This window comes from Lissotriton vulgaris, chromosome 1_1, assembly GCF_964263255.1.
Source record: "Lissotriton vulgaris chromosome 1_1, aLisVul1.2, whole genome shotgun sequence".
NCBI classification, from domain to species: domain Eukaryota; kingdom Metazoa; phylum Chordata; class Amphibia; order Caudata; family Salamandridae; genus Lissotriton; species Lissotriton vulgaris.
In genome coordinates, this window is record NC_141685.1 from 283,445,316 (window position 1) to 283,468,120 (window position 22,805).

Genomic DNA, 22,805 nt, shown 5'->3' on the forward strand with positions numbered 1-22,805 from the left:
CAACAGAAACTGAGTTTCGCAGCTGCTGAGGTGGGGATAGGTGGAAAGAAAGGGCTCTGGAGCTCCCGGGGTGAGGTACTATATACCTCCAGACGTGCATTGTGTGTCTCTATGGACGTTAATTCGCACCAGGGCACTCGTTGTTTGTGTTAGCACTTACAGCAGACAACATGCGCCCCATCCAGTGTACCCGTTCATTGTCTTGTCAACCGAGGTGCCCCTCTCCATTCGTTCATTATCTGTGCTTGCATGTGTAACTGGGGCCCCACACTTGCATTTATTCATCGTCTGCACGGAAAGGCACAGGAGACGTGTTCCTTCTAAGAGACAGGTTCATTCATGTTCATGGGTATTTTATTTCTCTGTTCTGTCCTCGGTCCTAGCTCAAAATCCAAGCAGCTTTGCTCAAGGAAATTAATTAACCCTCAGCACATCTGTATTTGTAGTTTGCAACAATGAGTAAGCTGCCATAGCAATGTATGTTGTTTTTGGGCAATGTAGTATCCGAAAGTAGTATCTGTAATTATTACCTAAATCTTTAAGACTAGCCGAAAAGTTATTTTTCTCTCTTACTTCACTTGTTATTTTTAAGGTCTCGCCTAGCTATTGCGTAAGCAATCGCTATGCAAGAGATATAGAGGGGCACCATAAAATCCTGCCAAGAAGGCTTTGGAATGCGGATTATGGCCAGTGCATGTGCGCCGGCCGCGCGCTCGCCATTTGCTCCCCCGCCCCCCATCAGACTTGAAAGGAAGCCGCTCGCACACCACCATTTGTCTGAGCCTCGGCATCAGACTTCAAAGGAATGCGCTCCCCCACCCCTCCACCCACCAATCAGTCTTCAAAGGAATGCGCTCCCGAACTTGCTGGCCTCGCTCTCGTGAGCCTTTATTTATTTGTTTTCATGGTCTGTTCTTCATCCAGCTCTCTCTCTCCTTACCTCTGTTTCTTCCCCTCTCTCTCGCTTTCAACCTTGTTTCCATAGGTTACTTTCCTTTCCCCATTCACTCTAAATTTTCCTCTCCCAATACCTGCTTTCCTTTCTCTCACAGATCTCTGCTTTTTCTTTCTCACATTCTTAATTCACTTACATTTTTCCATGCTCTGTTTTCCATTCTGCTAAGCTCTGTACTTTTCTTTCATTTTTCGGCACTCTCTGCTTTCTTTTCTTCTATGTTCTCCTTCGTTTCCTCCCACACGCCATCTTCCTTACTGCCATTCTTTGCCTTCCCTTTTGTCACATAAGCTTCCTTCTTTTTTCACATATGCTCTTTGCTTTATGTGATAATGTTTGCTTATTTTCTCGTAGTCTACCTTACATTCTTTTCTGTGCACTGTGCCCCAAGTTTCTCATGACCTCTGCTTTCTTCTCCCATGATCTCTGCCTTCCTTTCTCCCATGCACTCTCCCATCCTTTCTCCCTTGCTGTCCGTCTTCATTTTTCCCATGCACTCTGCCTTTGTTTTTCCCTCTCACTCTGCTTCCCTTTCCCCATGCCATTCACCTTCCTTTTCCCATGTCTGCCTTGCTGTCACCCACGATCTCAGCCTTCCTTTCTCCCATGCTTTCTAGCTTCTTTTTCCCTTTCTCCCTTACTGTCAGCCTTCCCTTTTTTCCATTCTGTCTGCCTTACTCTCTCCCAGGAACTCTGCCTTCCCTTCTTCCTTGTTCTCTGCTTTCCTTTTTCCCATGTCGGCTTTTCTTTCTCTCAGCTCTCTGTCTTACTTTTACCCTTGCTCGCTGCCTCCCTTTCTCCCATAACCCCTCCTTTCTATTTCCTGTTCCCCGATACACACTTCCTTTTGTTCTGTCTTAAGATCTACTGTTGCTTCTTTCATGGTCTCTCATCCTTTCTTCCATGCAGTAGGGTGTAACTTTCCCCTTAGTCTCTGCCTTCTGTTCTCCCATAAACAGTTTTTAGGTCGTGCCTTCTGTCATAACTTCTCCCAGAATCTACTCTCCTTTCTCCATTAGTCTATTTGTCTTGCATACAAATATTTTATTTTGCATACACTGTATCCCCCTTTAACACATGCACTCTATCATTCATTATCCCATACAGCCTACCTTCCTTACTCCCATACAGTCTGTAGTCTTCTCCCATTCAACCAGACTTTCATTCTCCTATATTCGCAGCCTTCCAGTTTTTTACAGTCTCCCTGAATTTGCCTCATACATGATGCCTCATTTCTTAGGCTGCCTTATCTCTCATACACTATACCTCCCTATTTCCCATACAGTATGTGTTCCTTTCTCCCATGCAATATTCTTAACTTTCTCTAACCTAAACACTCTGGGACCACCACATCACTCGGGGACACCACCACATCACTCGGTGACACCACCACATCACTCAGGGGCACCACTACATCACTCATGGACACTACCACATCACTCAGGAACACCACCACATCACTCAGGGGCACCACCACATCACTCGGGGACACCACCACATCACTCGGGGACACCACCACATCACTCAGGGGCACCACCACATCACTCAGGGACACTACCACATCACTCAGGAACACCACCACAACACTCAGGAACACCACCACATCACTCAGGGGCACCACCACATCACTCAGGGACACCACCGCATCACTCAGGGACACCACCGCATCACTCAGGGGCACCACTCAGGGGCACCACCACACAGTGTTTTATTATAATGTTCAGTTCTCAAATTGTTATGACTTTTCTACTGAATAGTTTTGCAGTGCTATTACAATATTGTATTTCTTATATTCTTATATATTTAGTATTTTGAATAGCCTTTATTATAGTATTGTATTGTTTGTGTTTCTACTTTAAGATTGATAATATATCGTGTTCCCTGTGTTCTTTTTCCCCAAATAAAAATCATTTAACAAAAAAATTTAGACAGGTAAGAGACAATGAACTTATGCCTGGCATATAAAGGGAAAACTCTGCCTAAGGGAGAAGAGAGCAGAAATAACCAGTTACAACTAAAGAGACAAAACACCCGAGTGTATGGGAGAGATTATTACCTGTGCCCACCAGGAACTCGCTCCCAGCACCAGCTGAGGGGCGGGAGCGGTTTCCGGAGCCTCTGGCCTGTCACCCTCACAGTGGGTTTTAAACATGAGGTCACACGCAGAGGCAACGTGTGGTGACGTATTGCAGGCAGCGGAGAGGGATTGTGGCAGCGAACGAGAGAGTAGAAGTTAAAGTCCTGGTGCCAATAACTCATGGCTGGTGCTCCTCAAATGAACAACCGAAAAGAAACCCCTCCTTTCCTTGCGAGTCTTTTCAAAACTGGAAGCTCAGGAAATGCTCGCCCGACCACCACAGCTAGATTACGGCACCCTGATCGGGGTGCAGGTGCGATACGCCCAGTCACCCAACTTTGTTTCACCCCCACGAAGCCTTCCGTAGCCCCGCAGCCCTTAAAGACGGTCCCACCCGCAAGATAGCTGGGATATCATTTCATATAATACCATTCCCTGTCTAAACAAGATATCACACCCAGACTCGGCATTTCATCCTTCTAAAGTCGCTGGCATGAGTAACATCGAGTTAAAATATTACAGCATGTGCTCACTTGTAGAATGTTGCACTATATAAAATACTGCTCAATTATTAGCTGGAGTTACGCTTCTTTGTTAAGATTAGACATATATCTGGTTTTCGCGTTGCCCGTTGCTAAGTATCTGCCACGGGGCGAATGGGAGGGCTGAGCAGGCCACGGGGTGTGGGTGATGGAGGCCCTTCATCCTCTGGGCAGTGAGACAGGAGGAGGCTAACGAATCCTGATGGGAGAGGTGACCTTTTCCAAATGTCATATGTCATTGGATTTTATATCACGCGGGGACAATATGCCACTGGTATAAAAATCGCTTTTCCAATAGTATTACGTGCGTGTGCAACGCAATGCGGGGAAAAACGAATAATTAAGATAGGCATACCAGGGAGGCCAGAAGATGGGCAGCGAACACAGGATGGCCGCCCGAGCCCGACTGGCCATCGGGCTTGAAACAGGAGCATCGGCGTTTGGCAGAAGAGGTCCGCACTTCAGAGACATGGGGAGATTTCCTATCAGGCACTGCCTCGGAAAGGACGCTGCGCTGGGGTTGGGGAAAAGCCAATAGCATGGCTCCTTGCAGCCTGTTGGAAAAACACCCCTTTCACATGTATGGGCCCGGCTGAACACCTGCTTTTTCAGTGCGCACTGCGTTCTGTTAGGAGGTGGATAGTTGAACAGAAGGACAATGATGGAAGCAGAGTGAGGTGCACTGAGGGGACCGGGGAAGGTGGGGGGATCTACTGCTTAGAAGTGGGCATTTTTAGAGTAAAGTGTAAGCCCCAGTGCATAGGGTGCTGAAGACCAAGTTTGGTGTACACTTGTATGGGTGTCTGGACGCACGGGTATCGGGGTAGCTAGAGGTTAAGGACAGGCATCACCAGCCTGGAGGTACGACCAATCTAGACGCATTTGGACAGAGCCAGTTAGGACCGGAGACACGGGCAACAGCGACTGTCCGGAAGCACTGAGCATGGACTCATGCTGGAGGCACAGGAGGCAGCATCAGTCTGCAGAAATCTTTGAGACACGGGAATCAGCCCCATCTGGGCTTGGGAGATGCGATGCAGCAGCGACATGTCTAGTCTGGAGGCTTGAGAACACATGGTCAGTCTTGAGACACGGGGACAAAGGGTCAGTCTTGAGGTGGGTGGCACAGGGTCAGTCTTGAGCAACAAGGACATAGGGTCAGTCTAGAAGCATGGGGACACAGCGTCTGTTTTGATGCACAGGGTCCGTCTTGAGGCACGGGGACACAGGGTCAGTCTTGAGGCATGGTACATAGGGTCGATCGAGGCACAAGGACACAGGTGTTGTCTTGAGGCACGAGGACACAGGGTCAGTCTTGAGGTGCGGTACACAGGGTCCAGGGGCGGCCTTAGGCATGTGCAAGCTTTGCACTTGCACAGGGCCACCAAACCCCAGGGGCCACCACGCCAATATATAGCCTTAATATAATAATCCTCTGGGGATGGATACATATTTGCATGGCAGCCTCCGGCTCTGTTCCACTTCCAAACAGCCTGACCCCTCCCCCTCTTCACTGCTCTTCATGCTCTGCTCCGCCCGACCCCATCTTCCGGGCCCCCCTACCTATGCTGCCTGCCCAGAGCCGCCATGAGCCTAGAGTCGCCCCTGCAGGGTCAGTATTGAGGCATGGGACACACTGTCAGTCTTGAGGCACAGGGACACAGGGTTAGTCTTGAGGCACAAGGACACAGGGTCCGTCTTGAGGCACGGGATACAGGGTTAGTCTTGAGGCACAGTACACAGGGTTAATCTTGAGGCACGAGTCCAAAGGGTCCGTATTGATGCAAGGGACACGCAGTCAGTCTTAAGGCATGGAACACAGGGTCAATCTTGAGTCATGGGGACACAGGGTCAATCTTGAGGCAGGGTACACAGGGTCAGTCTTGAGTCGGACATGGTCAATCTTGAGGCAGGGTACACAAGGTCAGTTTTGAGTCAGGGTACACAGGGTCAGTCTTGAGGCAATGGGACAAAAGGTAAGTCTTGAGGCACGGGACACAGGGTCAGTGTTGAGGCACGAGGACACAGTTTCCGTCTTGAGACACAGGGTCAGTCTTGTGGCACAGGGATGTAGGGTTAGTCTCGAGGCACGGAGCACACAAGGACAGTCTTGAAGTGTGGTACACAAGGTCAGGCTTGAGGCACAAGGATACAGGGTCAGTCTTGAGGCATGGGCACACAGGGTCAGTCTTGAGGATGGGTACACATGGTCAGTCTTGAGGCACAGGGATACTGGGTCAATATTGAGGCAAGGCACATGGTGAGTCTTGAGGCAAGGGGACACAGTGAATCTTGAGACACATGAGCACAGGGGGAGTCTTGAGTCACAGGAACACTGGGTGAGCCTTGAGGCACCAGGAAACAGGGTGAGTCTGGAGTCACGGGGACACAGGGTCAGTCTTTAAAAAAAAAATCGTTTTTATTGGCATTTTTAACCTTAACATAGACATTGTACGTATTGCAAATCATAATGCACATCAAGAGTATTGCGGTTGCTTAACACATTGTTATACAATATCGTGAACTGCCTGATTAGGATTGTACAAAAGTACAATAGTAAAAAAACTCACTGCCAACAGTTGGACATACATAAAGGAATGTGCTTGGCAGCCGGTGATGACAATCAGTGTTAAAAATACTATCGAACAGGAGTGCTTTCAACTGCAACTAACAACAAGCATTGGGAAAGACAATAGGTCTCGCCTATGCAAGAGATATTGTCTTTTCCAAAGTTTTTTAGCCATGTTGTACACCAGTGTATTTGCTGTTTAGCATGGCTAAAAGTTAGTGGCGTAAAGGAGAGTGGCGTGGAGTGTCATAGAGTGGAATGGCAAAGAGAGGAGTAGAGTGTCGTAGAGTGGAATGGCGAAAAGTGGAGTAGAGTGTTGTAGAGTGGAATGGCAGAGAGTGTTGTGTATTGGAGTGGAATAGTGTGGAATCGAGTAGAGTAACATACACTGGAGTGGCATGGAGTAGAGTGGACTGGTGTAGAGTGCATTGGCATAGAGTGTTGCAGAGTATAGTGGCATAGAGTGCAGTGGCATTGAATTCAGTGGTGAACAATGCAGCGCCATAGAATGCAGTGGCGTAGATTATAGTGGAGTGGCGCAGAGTGCAGTGGCGTAGAGTGGAGAAGAATAGACCGGCATAGAGTTGAGTGATGCAGAGGGCAGTGGTGCAGAGTAGAGTTGAGTGGCACAGAGTGCAGTAGCTTAGAGTGCAGAGTCTAGTAGAGTGGGATAGAGTGCAATGGGGTAGAATGGTGCAGAGTAAAGTAGCATAGAGTGGTGCAGAATAGAGTTTAGTGAAGTAGAGTACAGTGGCATAGAATGCAGAGGCGTAGAGTAGCATAGAGTGGTGTAGTGCAGAGTAGAGTGGCATAGAGTTCAGTGGTGGAAAGTGCAGTGTTGCAGAGTAGAATGTCAGACTGCAGTGGTTTAGAATGTAGCAAAGAGCAGTGGCATAAAGTACAGTGATGAGAGTAGAGTGCCGCGGCATAGAGTGCAATGGTTAAGAGTATAGTGGCATAGACTGGAGTGGTGCAGAGTGGTGTAGAGTGGCCTAGAGTGCAGTGGCACCGAATAGATTGTTTTAGAGTAGAGTGAAGTGGAGTAGATTGGAGTGGTGCAGCGTAGAGTGTGGTTGCATAGGGTGGCATAGAGTGTAATGGCATAGAGTAAAGTGGTTTGGAGTGCAGTGGCATAGAGTGCAATGGTGCAGAGTAGAATAGAGTGATGTACAGTGGATTGGCGTAGAGTGCAGGGGCATACAGATGAGTGTTACAGAGTAAAGAGCATTGGCGTAGAGTGTATTGGCATAGAGTGAAGTGGCGTAGAGTGAAGTGTTGCGGAGTGGCATAGAGTAGAGTGACGTAGAGTGAAATTGTGCAGAGTAGATTGGTGTGGTCTAGACCAGAGTGGTGTGGAGTGCAGTGGCGAAGAGTACAGTGGTGAAGAGAGCGTTGGCATAGAGTTGGGTGCTACAGGGTAGAGTAGAGAGGTGTAGAGTGCAGTGTCATAGAGTGGAGTGGTGCAGAGTGCAGTGATGTGGAGTGGTGCAGAGTAGAGTGAAGGGGTGAGGAGTACTGCAGAGTAGAGTGGAGTGGCATAGAGTGGAGCATGCATGGCTATTACAGACATCACACTTTCAATTGAAATTACCATCACATTTGCACAGACATACAGTTTTACTAATAAGAAATATAAAGTGCAGACAAAAATATGTGGAAATTGCATCACATAGAGTAATGACTTTTTTAATCATAATAAAGTATTTGTTTCCAACACACTTCAGAAATAACAAAAGATTTGTTTCATTTGTGCTCATAATTCTGAAATACATACACAGTTCATTTAAATGTTGTTGAGTGCTAAAAAAAACTCTTTCCTACCCCTAGTGTGGTGCAAGATTGTCACATAAATCCTCTCACTTTGAAGTCAGAGACAAAAAAGTAAAAAAGCAACCTTGGAAGATACCTCCTGACAGATGATTATTAGCCTGTTTACAGAAATGGAAGACTCGGAAGGATACTGTAAATAAGGTTTGGGCAAGGGTAGGTACAAACTCAAGCTCAACAGCCTAAAGAAAATAAAGCCAGCAAATGAAACGCAAGAAAACCAACAAACCACAAGCCAGTGGCAAGCAACAGGCAGCATGCAATCCTGGTCAACTTTCTAAATGTCCCAAGATGTCTTTAGAAACCCAGACAGCTGTCTGGGAGGCTGCGACCTAAAAAAAGATCCTAAACTCACTCAATGTGGCAGAGGTAGTGGAACGATGACTGCAGCCAACAAGGGTGCAACCAAGGATTTATATATAGACCTTGTACACAGGGTTGGTCATTGCCTCAAATGGATGGATGTGTTGTAATGGGGGGAGCCTACAGAAAGCGTTAAGCAGTTTGGTATGCGATTTACAATCCTTCGCCGAGCTTCTCCAGGAGTGCATCACAGGTATTGGAGTTGGGCTATTTGCAGATACCTCGTAGTTCCTCCCTATGCAGTGCTGCACTCTCCGCTTGTGTCCAGGCCACCATGGAAAGTGCGAATACATAAAAGGTAGAGGGGTTGCCACTTTCGACTTAGGGGTGATCTGAAGCTTCGCCAAAATGAGGGCTAAGTCCATAAAACATGCCATTGCTCTATTTTTCTTGTTTAAGCATATGAGACACGGCAAACACACTTCCCAAGTATATACTATGGTGGGGTCCATGCATCGTGTCAGATGTGTGGTGACTCCCCACCAATATTCAATCAATGATGGGTAGGACCAAAGCATGTTTAGGAGATCCCCGTCTGGAGTAAGACAAAGGGAATTCAAAATAAACAAAGAGGAAGTGTAGAGGTATCGGTGATAGAATCACCCTCATTGGTTGTATATGTAAACAATTGGATTCTATCAATGTGAACAGGAAAGTGAATTTTATTTTGATATTGTGATTTTATCTAGAAAGGTGAGAAAGGCTATACTTTGCTGATGGCAAAGGCAAGCACTATGTGTTTTTAAAATACCCCTCACGCACTAAGAATCCTCTAGTGTCATGCTTCATCATGGGGGTCTTCCTGTCCCTCTACGGGGCGGGGCGTGCTACGACCTACGAGCTACGCTGGAGCACTTAGGCTATGTGTAATGTGAAGGTGGTGTGAGTGATTTGAAAAAGTGTAGGGACTTAAGTGTATAAATATGTGAATTATTAAAAATTCCCTGGCTAGTAGAAAAAATAATTTATTGGCTTCTCTAACTTGAAATGTTAAAAGGGGGGGGGTTGTTGTAGTAGAGCTTATTTTGCGTACTACTTGGTTGACATGACATGTTTCATAAGCAGTCCCCTACTGCTTACTCATCAGGACCTCTGTTAGTCCCTACTAAATATACTCAAATAACTATCTAAATAGTATGTCTATTGTCCTAAAATAAAGTAGCAAAAATAGGCTACTCTATTTAGCATGAGGGCTTGAGTAGGCCCAATCCATAAGCCAAGAATGACCTATTGTGGTCTTAGGATAAGAGATCTAGCGTGCCCCATGAGCCAGCATCAAAGGGTTTCCATGCGGTCAGTCGCAGCTGAGGAGTATTCGCCTCAATCCTGCCCCCGAGCTTGCCTTTGCCATCAGCAAAGTATAGCCTTTCTCACCTTTCTAGATAAAATCACAATATCAAAATAAAATTCACTTTCCTGTTCACATTGATAGAATCCAATTGTAAGACAAAGGGCTCCAGACATGCAGCATCAGTGTGGTTAAAATATTGATTAATTTTAAGGGGAGTTAAATAGGTTCTGTGTAATATATAACATTTTATTAATATAGAGCGGGCATTGCGAGACACCAGGTTAGTGTTAGCTAGGATCGTCTACCGTTCTTTGTCTGTACAATTGCTTTCCAAATCTGTATCCCAGTGCTGACTCAATGCAGTTAGGGAGGTAGCCATGTGAGTGTGTAGGGAGCAGGCTATCCATCAAGTCAGGTGATGTCCTATCCCTGTTATGTGTAGATATTGTATTATAAGATGTTGTGGGAGTTTCTGTAGTATATCTCCCCTGTACTGACCCATTACTTGGATAAAAGAGGCATGTAGGAGGAGTTGTCCCAGTAAAAGCTCAGAGTCAACAAAAAGTTCCTCTATGGGTTGGAGCATCCCATCCCGAGCCAGCAGCAAATTTGGCAAGCAATTGTTCAATGGTGGGCAGTACTATTTGAATATTATTAAAGTAGAGGAGCATGTCATCTGCATTGAGGGAGACAGAGTGTGTGCCATCTCCTATAAGTATACCCCATTGTTGGCCTTGGGCACATAGAAGGTGGGCTAGGGGTTCCTCTGCCAAAGAAAGTAGGAGACCGGATAGCGGGAAACCCTGTTGAGTATCCCTCTGTATCTTTATAGGGTCTGATATTAGATATGGCATCCTATTTTAGCCCTGGCAGTAGGGTTGGAGTATAATAGTCTGACCAATCGGAAGACAAGGGGCCCTAGACAATACAGTGAGCGAACCTCGAATAAATAGGGCCATTCCAGGGAATCAAATACCTTATGCAATTCAAGTACCAGGAAATCACAAGGAGATAATGGACGGAGTGCAGAAACTTTTCAAACACTCATCATCTCCTTGTGCTTGCTTTGTTTCACCCTAAGTTGGCAGGGTATGCCCTGACATGGGTCCCTTGCTCACATTGCCACTGGATTCAGCTAGCCTGGCTGATGAAAGGTGTTAACCCGAAACCGGTCCCAGGATGCTTCTTTCCAGTCCAGGGAAGACATGGCTTGGCAGTTCGGGTTGGACTGTTCCCATGAGGCATAGCGTCGCGACTGACTTGCATATAGCTGTGTCTGAACTGGGGTGGCAAAGTGAGCTAAAGAACAATGATATATTCAACCCAGATCTGTGACTGGGGGTGAGTGTTTGAAAAGTTTCAGCACTCCGTTCATCATCTCCTTGTGTTTGCTTTGTTCGCCCTAAGTTGGCAGGGTATATCCAGACGTGGGTCACTTGCTCACTTTGCCACTGGTTTCAAGCCAGCCTGGATGATGAGGGTGTTACCCCAAAACCAGTCTCAGGATGCTTGTTTCTGCTCCAGGGAAGACATGGCTTGGAAGTTTGGGCTGGACTGTTCCCATGAGGCACAGGGTCAAGACTAATTCGTATATAGCTGAGTCTGAACTGAGGTGGCGAAGTGAGCTAAAGAACGATGATGGATTCAACCCAGATCTGTGGAGTGTTTGAAAAGTTTCAGCATTCCGTCCTTCATCTCCTTGTGTTTACAGGGTAGAGTAACCAGGTGTCTGGAATTTTCAGGGACAGTCCCAGTTTTTCACCTGCAGTCCCAGCGGACTTAAGCAAATTTGACTGACATCATGGTTTTAAGAGTTTCGACTGAAAACAGTGTGAGGCACGTTTTTATATGTTCCAAAGCAGGACTAATTAGCAGCTGTTATTAGAAAGCAGTTTAAATAAACGTTGTATTATTTAAAAAATTGCAGTTTATTTATTTTGTTTGTGTCTTTTCTGTTTTGAAGAGCGCTGTAATTCTGCGCCACTTGGTTGATGTCAAATGGTAGACCTTTCTCTATTTTTGCTAAGTGTCCCGTTTTTTTTGTTTTCAAAATCTGGTCATCCTAACACATGGTTAGTCGTGGAGGCACGGGGACATAGGGTCAGACTTGAGACACGGGGACACAGGATCAGTCTTGAGACATGGGGACACAGGGTCAGACTTCAGGCATGAAACACAGGGCCGGACTGGACATAGCGTAGTCTGGAGACATTGGATATGGCTTGTCTGGAGGTATGCATTACAGCTCAGTTTTGACTTGAGGTATGGGAAAAGGCCAAGTCTAAGGGCATGGGTTACAACCCAGTCTGAGGGCCTGGAATATTGTCTCAATCTGGACATACGGAGCATTTCTCAACTTCAAGACCTGGAAGATCTGCTCAGTCTGAAGACTTGGGAGTCATCCCATTCTGGAGGAGGGCCGGTGTGGAAGACCCCCGGATGGACCTGCAGTTCATTGAACCCTTTGTGTTTTTCAGGCTGCACTTTAAACTGCCCTGAGTTTGGTTTATGGAATAGATGCAGAGATGTTTTAGGCATGGGCAAAGTGGGCTCTGTGAGTGTAAGTTCTAGGGCCGCAGCCCGGAACTAGAGGCTTTAGGAGAGGGAGGGCCCTCTCATGAAGCCAGTTCTGTTCTGCCCTGATGACCTTGAATAATTCTTAAAGAGATTGATTTAAATACCGTTTTCCCTAATTTATTTGTAATGTGGGTGATATGTGAGCCTCTGTTATAGACATTTTGTAGAGGAACGTTGCACTTATGTTTCATGCAACCGCCATGAAGAAAGTTTCTTTTAGATCAAAACAGGACCTCACATATGAGAAACGGGAGGATGGCTCAGAGATTATTAGCTGTAATATCAGTGAGCTGCTGCTGTGTTACAGTGTTGAAACACGTCATTACCCTGAATATTAGATGTAACCACATTTTGAGTTTGGACGAGTGTCCCTGTGAACTGTCGTTGACTTGGCCACAGAGGGCATGAAAGAGCTGAAAATGGGTCATGAATTCAAAGCTGTTCCTAACAGGGGTTCCAAAATACGTTTGGCCCTAGGGCCCCAGAAATACTTAGAATGTCCCTGAATAGATGCACTTCTTCACACCAATCACTTCACACAGAGACTAGGGCGCATCCCAGCGGCTCACCCAGTCTCACGGCAGTGAGCACAAAGCACTTCATAAAAAACACACACGTTATTCCTGCCCATTGTGTTATTATCATGCAAGTTCAGGTTATGACACAGCTGTGAAGCTCTGCAGACGTGGGCCGGGCCGAGGCCAGCCATGGCACGTCCAAAGGCTCCCGCACCCACCGCCCAGACCCACAATATTTTTCTACATTTCTTTTTTTACTTACATAAAAAGAATCCATTCCCAGCCCAAAAATAAAACAAAAACCCCAGACACACAATACCTAATGAGCGAGCCAAGTGGATGTGAACTTCTGCAGCCAGCTCCCTCGCTCGGCAAAGCCACCGGCCGGCTGAAATAACAAGACGGAGAGATCAGTGACAAGTCGCCCTTTGTTGACTTACATCTTTCTCTTTCTGTTTTTTTATTTCGCTTCGGACAATACCCCGGCGGCGGTACCCCGCGGTGCCAGTCCGGCCAGCGGCCGCAGCTGCAGCCTTGTTTACTGCAGCGGGTGAGCCCCGGGCGCGGGGTGTGCTCTGAGGCAGGGTGGGGCGCTTCCTCCCCCTCCCCCTGCGGCCAAGGGGGCCGTGTCTCTCTCGGAGCGCTTTTCCTTCGTGGCTCTAACGTGTCCTGGCTGGGTTTACTGCATCCTTACACGTCACAGGGTTGTAATGCTGGTGGCTGAAAGCTACAGCTGGTTAAAGTCGGGGTGTCCAACACACGTCTAGAAGGGCATCTATGCCAGGCTCTCGGGATAACTAGGAAGTACATTATTTCCTTTCACGTTCATTGTAAGTGTGCACATTCTTAAGCCCGGGAATTGGTTCAAATGGAAATTCGTGCCCGAGCAGTTAAAGAGATTTTCACAAGAACACAAAATGTGGTCAAGTGGGGAAGTCAAGTCTGAAGCCATGATGTGAACATGGTACACACCTGTTCAGCCACCCTGGTTTGATTGCCATGTTTCGCTATGTTTCGAGCTGGCTAGCATGGCTGGGTCAAGAAGGCTTCCTATGCCTCTGAACAGCTGGCAGAGATGGGGTAGTGTGTGGAACATCAGGTACTTGCCTTACATGAAGTCAAATGTTACTTTATTCGATTTAACAGTAAATGATAAAGGGTAGCAATTCAATAACACCACCAAAACAGTACATCACATTTCATGCAGAAGAGTGAAACCCCCCCACTAAGAAACACAATAAAAAAAAACAGACATTACGATTGGCAAAAAGTTAAAGGTACAATAGAGCAGGCCTCATTTGCTTAAAATTCAGTGCAGAAGGAGGGGACATTGTATACTTATGGCGTAAATAAGCAAATATAGGGCAGATAAAAACAATATGTATGTAAAGTGCCTTATATTAGTCAGCTTAGTTTCAGCCCTGCACTGAACACAGCAAACAGCAGCAGGAGTGGATTATGAACATAGCTTTGGACTCTACAATAACAATAACAACACACAATACAGTACACAGTAGCACATGGTGAGATAACACTGAGTCTACTGTAAAGGTGGGGGGGGGAGGGGGGTCTAAGCTTTAATCCTTCCATCCATTCACAGCGCTCAAGACAAGTGTGACACCACAATCCAGTTTGGGTTTTTACAATAGCCCTGTCCATGCTGGAGTTTGTAGGCCCAGAACTACAACGAGAAGCATTGGTAAAGCCAGTAGGTCTGCCTTGCATTTTGAGTCCTGACTAGAGTATTATCAAAAGAACGCTGCAGTGAAAAGAAAAAAAAAGCGGTTGTTTTTCTGCATACAATTCACCCATGGGAAAAATAATTGAATGTGTGATGATTATGAGTATTTTTGTGATGCAAATTTGGCCCTCATGCATTACACTGCAAGGATTTCACAGGAGATAGATTGATACACCAAACAGCCAATAGCGTGGCATGAGCCAGTACTCCGGCAGAGCCAAAGCCAACTCTATGTATATTTTAAAGAGATGTTAACAATAGGCTATGCAGACAGCTTCAGTGTCAAGCCAGATCTAAAAAACTTGGCACTACAAGTCTTAGAATATAAAGCTGATGTTGAGTAAAAATCCAGAGCAGGTTGAAGGAGTTACGTCTAGCGTAGGGCTGGTGATTGTGTGCTTTCAACAGCCAAAATACACATTTTGATATGTTTAAATATTTGGCCGCATTTCACGAATGGTGCTCCAGGGCATATAACTCTGTACTCTACCAACCCAGCTCTTGTTGTAACCCTTCTTACATGCAAACCGCTGTAATGCTTAGTTGGTCATTTGTACAGCATTTTCTGGCACTCGCTGGTCACTGCCATTCTAAGGTGTCCTCAAAGTGCTGGGGAGGCAGAGTGACAGGAGGGATGGAGAAGACGGACAAGAACTCAAGATGGAGGCGACGAGGCAGAGGTCATAAGGAAGGAGCCTGGCAATGTTGGGTGTTTGCAGCAAACGTTCTGGCACGCCGGTGGTGTACAGGTGTCTTGAATGAACCACTTTGGGGTCCTCACCTCTTTAGAGCCTTAGAAGGTGAGGAAGAGCTGTAGCCAGAGTGAGGTCAGGGGTGAGGAAGTAGGTAAAGGGAGGCACAACTTAGCAGCAAGCTTTCACCTGAGCAGGAACACCCCTCACTTTCATGCAAATCATGACTGCTTAGCAGTGGGAGGCTGAGATGTTGGATTCTTTATCAGAATGAGCGGCATGAATGGCCATGTGGACCCCATCTACTGTAAATCTCTGCCTGAGTCGTTGCTTAATTAATAGTGTTTAATAGTGTAGTATGGCCAATGCACTCCAAATCCAGCAAACTGGCAGGAAATAGAACATCATAGTCCTTTAAGAGTAATAATGACCAAAACATCTTGTCCCATCACAGAAAGAAACAACGAGCCACTCTTAATACCGTCATAAAACCTGCCAATAGTGTCTCCTTGTACACCAGTTCTATTAACAACAGCCAGTAGAGCCTAGTCCAATCTCCTCACAGTAACAGTCAATAAAGCCCAACCCCTTATTCAAACCATAAAATCCAGAGAACCTCCATAGTTCCTTCATAGCAACAGCCAATCCCACCCAAACCTGTGCCCATGGCAGGACCAAATTCAATATACCCTTGTATAGCAACAGAATAGCAACAGAATATCTGTTCCCGGTCAAAGTAACAACTGCCAACAGAAAGCTGCCCACCAAGGCTGCCCCTAAAATGGCAGCAGAGAGGTAGCGAGCTATCGGAGCTCACCTGCCCGCCCCCAATTTATTGCAACGGAGGGCTACCCTCTGTCTCCCTTTGCTCATAAAGAAACCGTAAAGCAGCAGGAACATACTAGAGCACCCGGCGTGTGTGTCTGGAGGCAGAGGCTGGCGTGGAGGCACTTGGGAACCCCAGACGCTCTCGGAGGAAGAACAGCAAGATGGCGCCAGTCTGCGACATCCGAGAGGCAGAGGACTGAGCCTGCTGGAAGACCCGGTAATCAGCCCAAATACCGGCCTTACCCTAAGATGGAAACCAGGCTCCACGAATCACTGATGATCTGCCGACCACGGAGCCAACTTCAGCGCGGCCGATGCCCGGTGGTGATGTCTGGATGGCTGTGGTACCGGGAAGTACTCAGTTTCAGGTCAGCTGGAGAGATGAATAGCGGTGGCCGACGGCCATACCACACAGAGGGTATGAATACGTCAGCACCTGTAGTGTACTTTGACCAGACCTCGCTCATTTCCCCCACCCTCCACCCCCCATCCATGACATTGAACCTGTGAATCTTGCCACCGCACATGGAGACTTAGCATTTTGGCAGATGTCCGGTGGAACTACCTTGATAGGTAAAGAGGAGATGGGCTGTGGACTTCCCCCTCGGCAGTCACCTACCCAGCCGTACATTGGAAAGACTTTTCCTTCGTCTCTCCTCCATATCTCCCTCCTCGTTACCCTTTTGCATTACCCCCCTTTACCTTTCCACACACCCTAACCAGCAGTTATATCTTTTAACTGATTTATCTTTTGTAACAATGTGTAACTTGTAACTGATGTAACCGTCCTCATGTAAAGCGCTCTGATACCTCTGGGTCTATTCAGCGCTATATAAAACTCCCAAAAATAAAAAAAAATAATAAATGACAGCATTCACCTTCGTTGGCATACCTAACACTGCAAATGTAAACCAGCCGCCTCTCTCCGTCCCAAGATGGCTGCCCCCATGCAAACTATCATCCCAGAACACATGACAGTAAAGCCCTCCTCTCAACAGCATGCGCAGTCCTCAATCTGAGCCTGACCAATGATCCTTTGAAATCTCATCAAAGCACGTAAGGGCCCCCAGACTTTTCACCGCCTGAGGAGGAGGCGCTGGTCAGGAGAAGCCATGCCCCCGATTACTTTGTCTTCTGAATTGAGGAACATCCGTAACTGCTCCTCAGATAGCTCAATTAGTAAAGTGAATATATTATATAAAGTCGAAGAGATTAAACTATCATAGTCAGACCATAATTCCATGAAGAAGTCAGGGGAGCAGATCCCTCTTATTAACTCTATAACAAATGTGATGAAAATGTTCAAACAGAATGTTAATGCAACCTTACGTGCGATTTTCCCAGGCGATTTTCTGCTGAAATATTTCTTTATTAATAGTAATTGAGGATATAAATTATGAATGAAGCGATTTTCTCCTTTCACCAGAAGAGACGTGCTAATGGCAATAATTCTTCATAATAATTTTTGGGAGAATAAAAGGCGGGTGCCGGGGAGAGAGGTGGCGAGGGGTGACTTTAAGAAAAAGGGGACAAAAACATTAAGATGTTGTGGTATTGCCAATCGAATAACTCCAGTATCAGAGGGGTGGGGAGTTTCCTTTTGTGCCACTTGACACCAAGTATCATAAGATACACTTCTTTGTGGACTTTATATTAATTGTATGATTTTTTAGTGTACAGAGAGGGCACGCTGGCTTTGATTGTTAAATAGGGACATGTGATCTTGCTTTAAAACAGTCTGCCACACGTTACAAGGTGGTGGAGTGATGGGCCTTTGGGGTCCTTCAGGGGATCAATGGATATGAGGTCCCATAGGTGTCTGTACCTTTACCAGTCCGCTGAAAGATGTCTTCCAAGCTCTGTACGAGATGTATCGTCTGCCAGTGATAGTTTGCATGATAGTTTTACTTAAAGCGGGCACTACTGCCAAGCAGTTATATACAATGGGTTCAATGCAGAGGTACAATATTGAATTTTAAAGTTGGATTCTATAATTCCAGCTGACGTAATCTAATCTTACAAAATCAACATTCGTACATTCTTTGGGATGTTAAGTGTTGGCCAGTCAAATAAATCTTCTGCAGCACAGCCCCTTACTACGGTAGATGTCCCCACTGGCACAATCGCATGAGCAAACTAGCATATTCATCTGGTTAAAGCATTTCTCACCCTGAAGCCAGTCAATAACTGATCTTGCCAATACCTAGCACTGTTGGTCGACTCTGTGAAGTGTAATTCTGCAACCACCAATAATAAGGTTTTCACATTTCACTTTGTTGATATCAGGGTGGCTTTTAAAAACTCTAGCAAGATACTTCGTTTATTGCCTCTTTAATGCTGGAAAGACTTGACATTATCTGCTGCCAAAATCTCTGGGCTTTTATGTTTTTTCTATTTTTTTGTTATAATTGCATCGTTTTCTTAATGATAAAGAGGCCAGAAAGTGGCTCTGTGGTTTAGAGGGGCACTCCATGTACACCCTCTTTCTTGAGGGTGACTATTGTCTGCTCACTGGGCTGTAGCGGACTGACTGTGATTACCATAATATGATTACAGTAGCAGGATCGGCCGTTTTACCTGATGAAGAGAGTGGCCTGCTGGCCTCTTTCATATTTTTAAAATGGTCTGCCAGTCTCCCTACAAATGGGTTCCTCACCCATCCATGTGAAGCATGGATGTCGCATGTGTGTACACTACTTACCTGTGTAAATTGTGCTTGTAGAGCGCACATGAGACATTTGGGTATTACCACAATAAGGCCCAGATGTAGGAACCCTAATACCGGTTGGTAACGGCCGAAATTACCGAATTTCGGCCATTACCGACCGGTATTAGGCATTTGGGATGTAGGTGGCTACATTTCAGATTTGGTAATTTACCGAATCGGTATTTAAGAATTCAGTAAATTACCGAGTTCTTAAATACCGATTAGGTAAATTACCGAATCTGAAATGTAGGAAGCACTCAAGTGAGTGCTTTTACCTTTAAGGATTCGTTATTTACCACCAACTACAAGAATGGGAATTACTGAATCGGTATTTACCGATTCGGTAAATACCGAATCGGTAAATACCGATTCCTAATTACCGAATCTTACCGATTCGGTCAGTTTTACCGAAAAATTATCTACATCCCATTTACCTATTCTTAAATACCGAATCGGTAACATTCGGTATTTAAGAATAGGTAAATTGAGATTACCTACATCTGGCCCTCTGTTCCTTTCTGTGTTTGGTATATTCTAGTGGTACCTAAGATTTTTAGAACTTAGACAGTAGATGTGAATTGCATGGTTTCTCCCCAGAACACTCATGAGATCCTTTGTAACGGGTCAGATTGAGGATTCCTAAGAAAATAAGAGGATGCATCTGAAGGTAGGGAGTTCATCCTTTCTCATTTCCCGGCCCGCTGTTCTCTAGAAGGGCCACTCTCCAGGTAACAGGTGATTAAGTAGGGCAGTCTCCCTTGGCTTTGTGCCCAACAGTGCCCTTGTAAGTTACTTCTGAGAGAAGACTTCTCGCTCCATTTAACCTTCCCGCTGACACCCAAAGACACAGACTATGGCTAAGGTATTTTGTGAGCACTTAGCAAAAGGCAGAAACTTCCTGAAACCGATCTCAGAGAACAGTAGAATCCATAAGAAATCAAGTTACTTACCTGTAACTAGTTCTCCAGTATTGGAAGGTTTCATAGATTCACATACCTGAATAATTTCCCCCGTCGTCGAGACGGGAGTCTCCGGTATATAAAAAGCAATGCTGAAAAAAGGCCTAGGCCCATTTCCCTTTTGCAACCCATAACCTTTGTTATGTAAAAAAGGACCAAACTTTTCCCTTAGCCAATCAGTGCTCCTCACCCTCTAGAACCCTCCTGAGAGAACCTTTTGCCCCTCAGATTTTCGTGCACTTGTGCTATAATACTTTTTGTGCCAAATCCGAGGTGAGCCTCTCAGGGGAGGAGGGTGGGCGTATGTGAATCTATGAAAGCTTCCAATACTGGACAACTACAGTTACAGGTAAGTAACTTGTTTTCTTACTCCAGTATTGGAGCTTTCATAGATTCACATACCTGAATCAGAATAGCGAGCAGTAACTACTTCTCACAAATAGGCAACACATGATACTTGCACATATTAGTAACTGTATCAAAATAGTCATAGACATATTGCCCATAAATGACATATCCAATAGTATACAACAATAAAATGTGCTTCTCTTACCAACCAAAGGAAGGAGGGATGACAAAGAAGGCGCATCGTTATTGGAAAAGGTTCCTCAGCACAGCTTGTCCCACTGCTACAACGCTTCTTGCATGAGCATCCAGGCAGTAGTGCATACTCCTCCAGGTAGCTGCTCTGCAGATGTCCTGAATAGAGACGCCTGAAAACAGAGCAGTAGAGGTTGATACCGCTCTTGTGGAATGTGCACGAACACGTGCTGTCAATGGCTTCCCTGCCGCCTGATGACAGAATTGAATGGCATTCGAGATCCATCGCGCAATTCCCCGTTTTGATAACGGGAAACCTTTCATGGGGGCACTAAACGCCACAAACAATTGTGTAGATTTTCTGAAAACTCTTGTCCTTTGCAAATAAAACTTCAGGCAACGCTGGACATCAAAGGTGTGAAGAGTCCTTTCCGCCGCCGTAGATGGTTGAGGAAAGAATCGTTTCAGGATTAGTGGCTCATTTAAGTGGAAATCCATTGGTACTTTCGGAATAAATTTTGGATTCGTTCTGAGTACCAATCTGTCCTCCCTGAATTGCAGAAAAGGTTCTTGCGTTGTAAGGGCCTGTATTTTTCCTACCCTTCTGGCTGATGTCAGAGCTATTAATAGAGCCACCTTCCAGGATAGGAATTTTAGATCAGTCTTGTGAATTGGCTCAAATGGTGGTTTCATCAGTTGTGATAAGACAATGTTCAGTTGCCATAGAGGCGGTGGAGGTCTGATAGGTGGGTATACTCAAAACAACCCCTTCATGAACTGTTTTACAATTCTCTCCGACCACAGAGATGGACCTGCTGAGTTTCTCCTGTATCGGGCCGCCGCCAAATGGACTTTAATAGAGGCATGGGCCAATCCAGACTTTGCCACCCTTAGTAAATATGGGATGATCTGATGCGCCTCTGCTCGCAGAGGATGTAAGTCGTTCTCTTGACACCATAAGCAGAATCTTTTCCATTTCATCCTGTATGTCTTATTAGTGCTTTCAGCTCTTGCCTTTGCAGGATTTCTCTGCATTCTGACGGAATGTTCAAGCAATGAAATTCTCCGTAGTCAGGAGCCAGGCCACTAATTGCAGTGATGTCGGGTCTGGATGTCGCACTTGTCCCTTTCTCCATAGTCAAGAGTGCTGGTATTGGCTGTAGACGTATTCGCTCTGTCTCAGATAAAAGGAGCAGCTCTGTGAACCAATGCTGACTGGGCCACCAAGGGGCTATTAGTATCATCCTACACGGTTCCTTCTTTATCTTCGTGAGCACTCGTAGCAGGAGGGGAATCGGCGGAAAGGCGTAGGCAAAGACGCCTGACCATGCCATCGAAAACGCATTCCCCCATGATCCCCTTTGGTGACACCAGCTTACAAAGAATTGGCATTTCTTGTTCTGGGCTGTGGCAAACAGATCCACCGCTGGTATTCCCCATTTAGCAAAGATGGTCAATAGCTTGTCCTGATCCAGCTCCCACTCGTCACAGGTCATTTTTTGCCAGCTGAGGGTGACCGCTTTCGTGTTTTGATCTCCTGGAAGATGTATGGCCTTCAGAGTTACTCCGTGATCTATCACCCCTTTCCATATTTTCTGAGCTTCTTTCGACAGAGAGAGAGATCTTGTGCCCCCCTGTTTGCTTATGTAGTGCATTGTCGTTGTGTTTTCTGGCTGCACTAACACTGATCTACCTTCTATTCTTGGTAGGAAGGCCAACAATGCCAATCCTATTGTCCTTAATTCCAATAGGTTCATGTGAAAGTGTTATTCCTGTTTGTTCCATCGGCTGCTGACTTGTAACACTTGTAGGACTGCTCCCCATCCTTCGAGAGAGGCATCCGTGGTAACAACTAAAGGAGCTGGTTCGGTCAGGAAGGACAGACCCACCGAGATATTGTTTCTGCGAGTCCACCACTTTACCGCCTGCAACATTGGTTGCATGACTTTGATCTTTTCCTCAAAGGATCCCTTTGCTTGGCACCACTGAAGGTCTAACTCCTCCTGTAACGGCCGCATTCTCAAACGACATAGGCGAATGAGTGGAATACATTTTCACCAGAAGCGATTTGTATTTTTGGACTGAAAGACACTTTCTTCTCCTGAATTCTTTGGCTAGAGAGATGAGTCCCAATTGCCTCTCGATGGATGGGAATGCCTTGTTTTGTGATGTATCTAGGATTGCACCTAGAAACTTGATCGGTCTGGATGGTTAAAGAGATGAATTTTCCACATATAAGGTCAGGCCCAGATCTGCAAACAACTTCATGGAAGCCAAAGTCGAAGTGAAGCTGCCTCCTGCGCTGGTGCCTTCAACAACCAGTCGTCTAGGTATGGGAATATTTGGTGTTTTTGTCTTCGGAGATAGGCTGCCACTGACGCCAGACATTTTGTAAAAATTCTCGGTGCAGATTTGAGGCCGAATGGCAGCACTTTGAATTGGTAATGGTATTTGGCCACTGCCAAACAAAGGAACTTTCTGTGGGAAGGATGGATGGGGATATGAAAATATGCATCTTGCAAATCTAGGGAGGTCATCTGATCTCCTGGGTTTAAGAGTAGCAGAATATCTTGGAGGGTCACCATCCTGAATGACTGTTTCTTGAGATAGGCATTTAGC

At 46.0% G+C, this 22,805-nt stretch overlaps 1 protein-coding gene across 6 annotated transcripts in view; it reads right to left on the reverse strand.

Moving 5' to 3' along the window:
* The window catches only part of RNF220 (ring finger protein 220), a 726,058-nt gene that overhangs the window by 387,807 nt on the left and 315,446 nt on the right, over positions 1 to 22,805 (reverse strand). For 2 of the 6 annotated variants that reach the window (XM_086952314.1, XM_086952317.1), the window contains one exon: positions 13,039 to 13,107. The exons of the other annotated variants lie outside the window; for them this stretch is intronic. In XM_086952314.1, the coding sequence (XP_086808440.1) occupies positions 13,039 to 13,107 (69 nt within the window). The remainder of the gene's footprint in view (positions 1 to 13,038; positions 13,108 to 22,805) is intronic. 6 annotated transcript variants of the gene reach the window in all.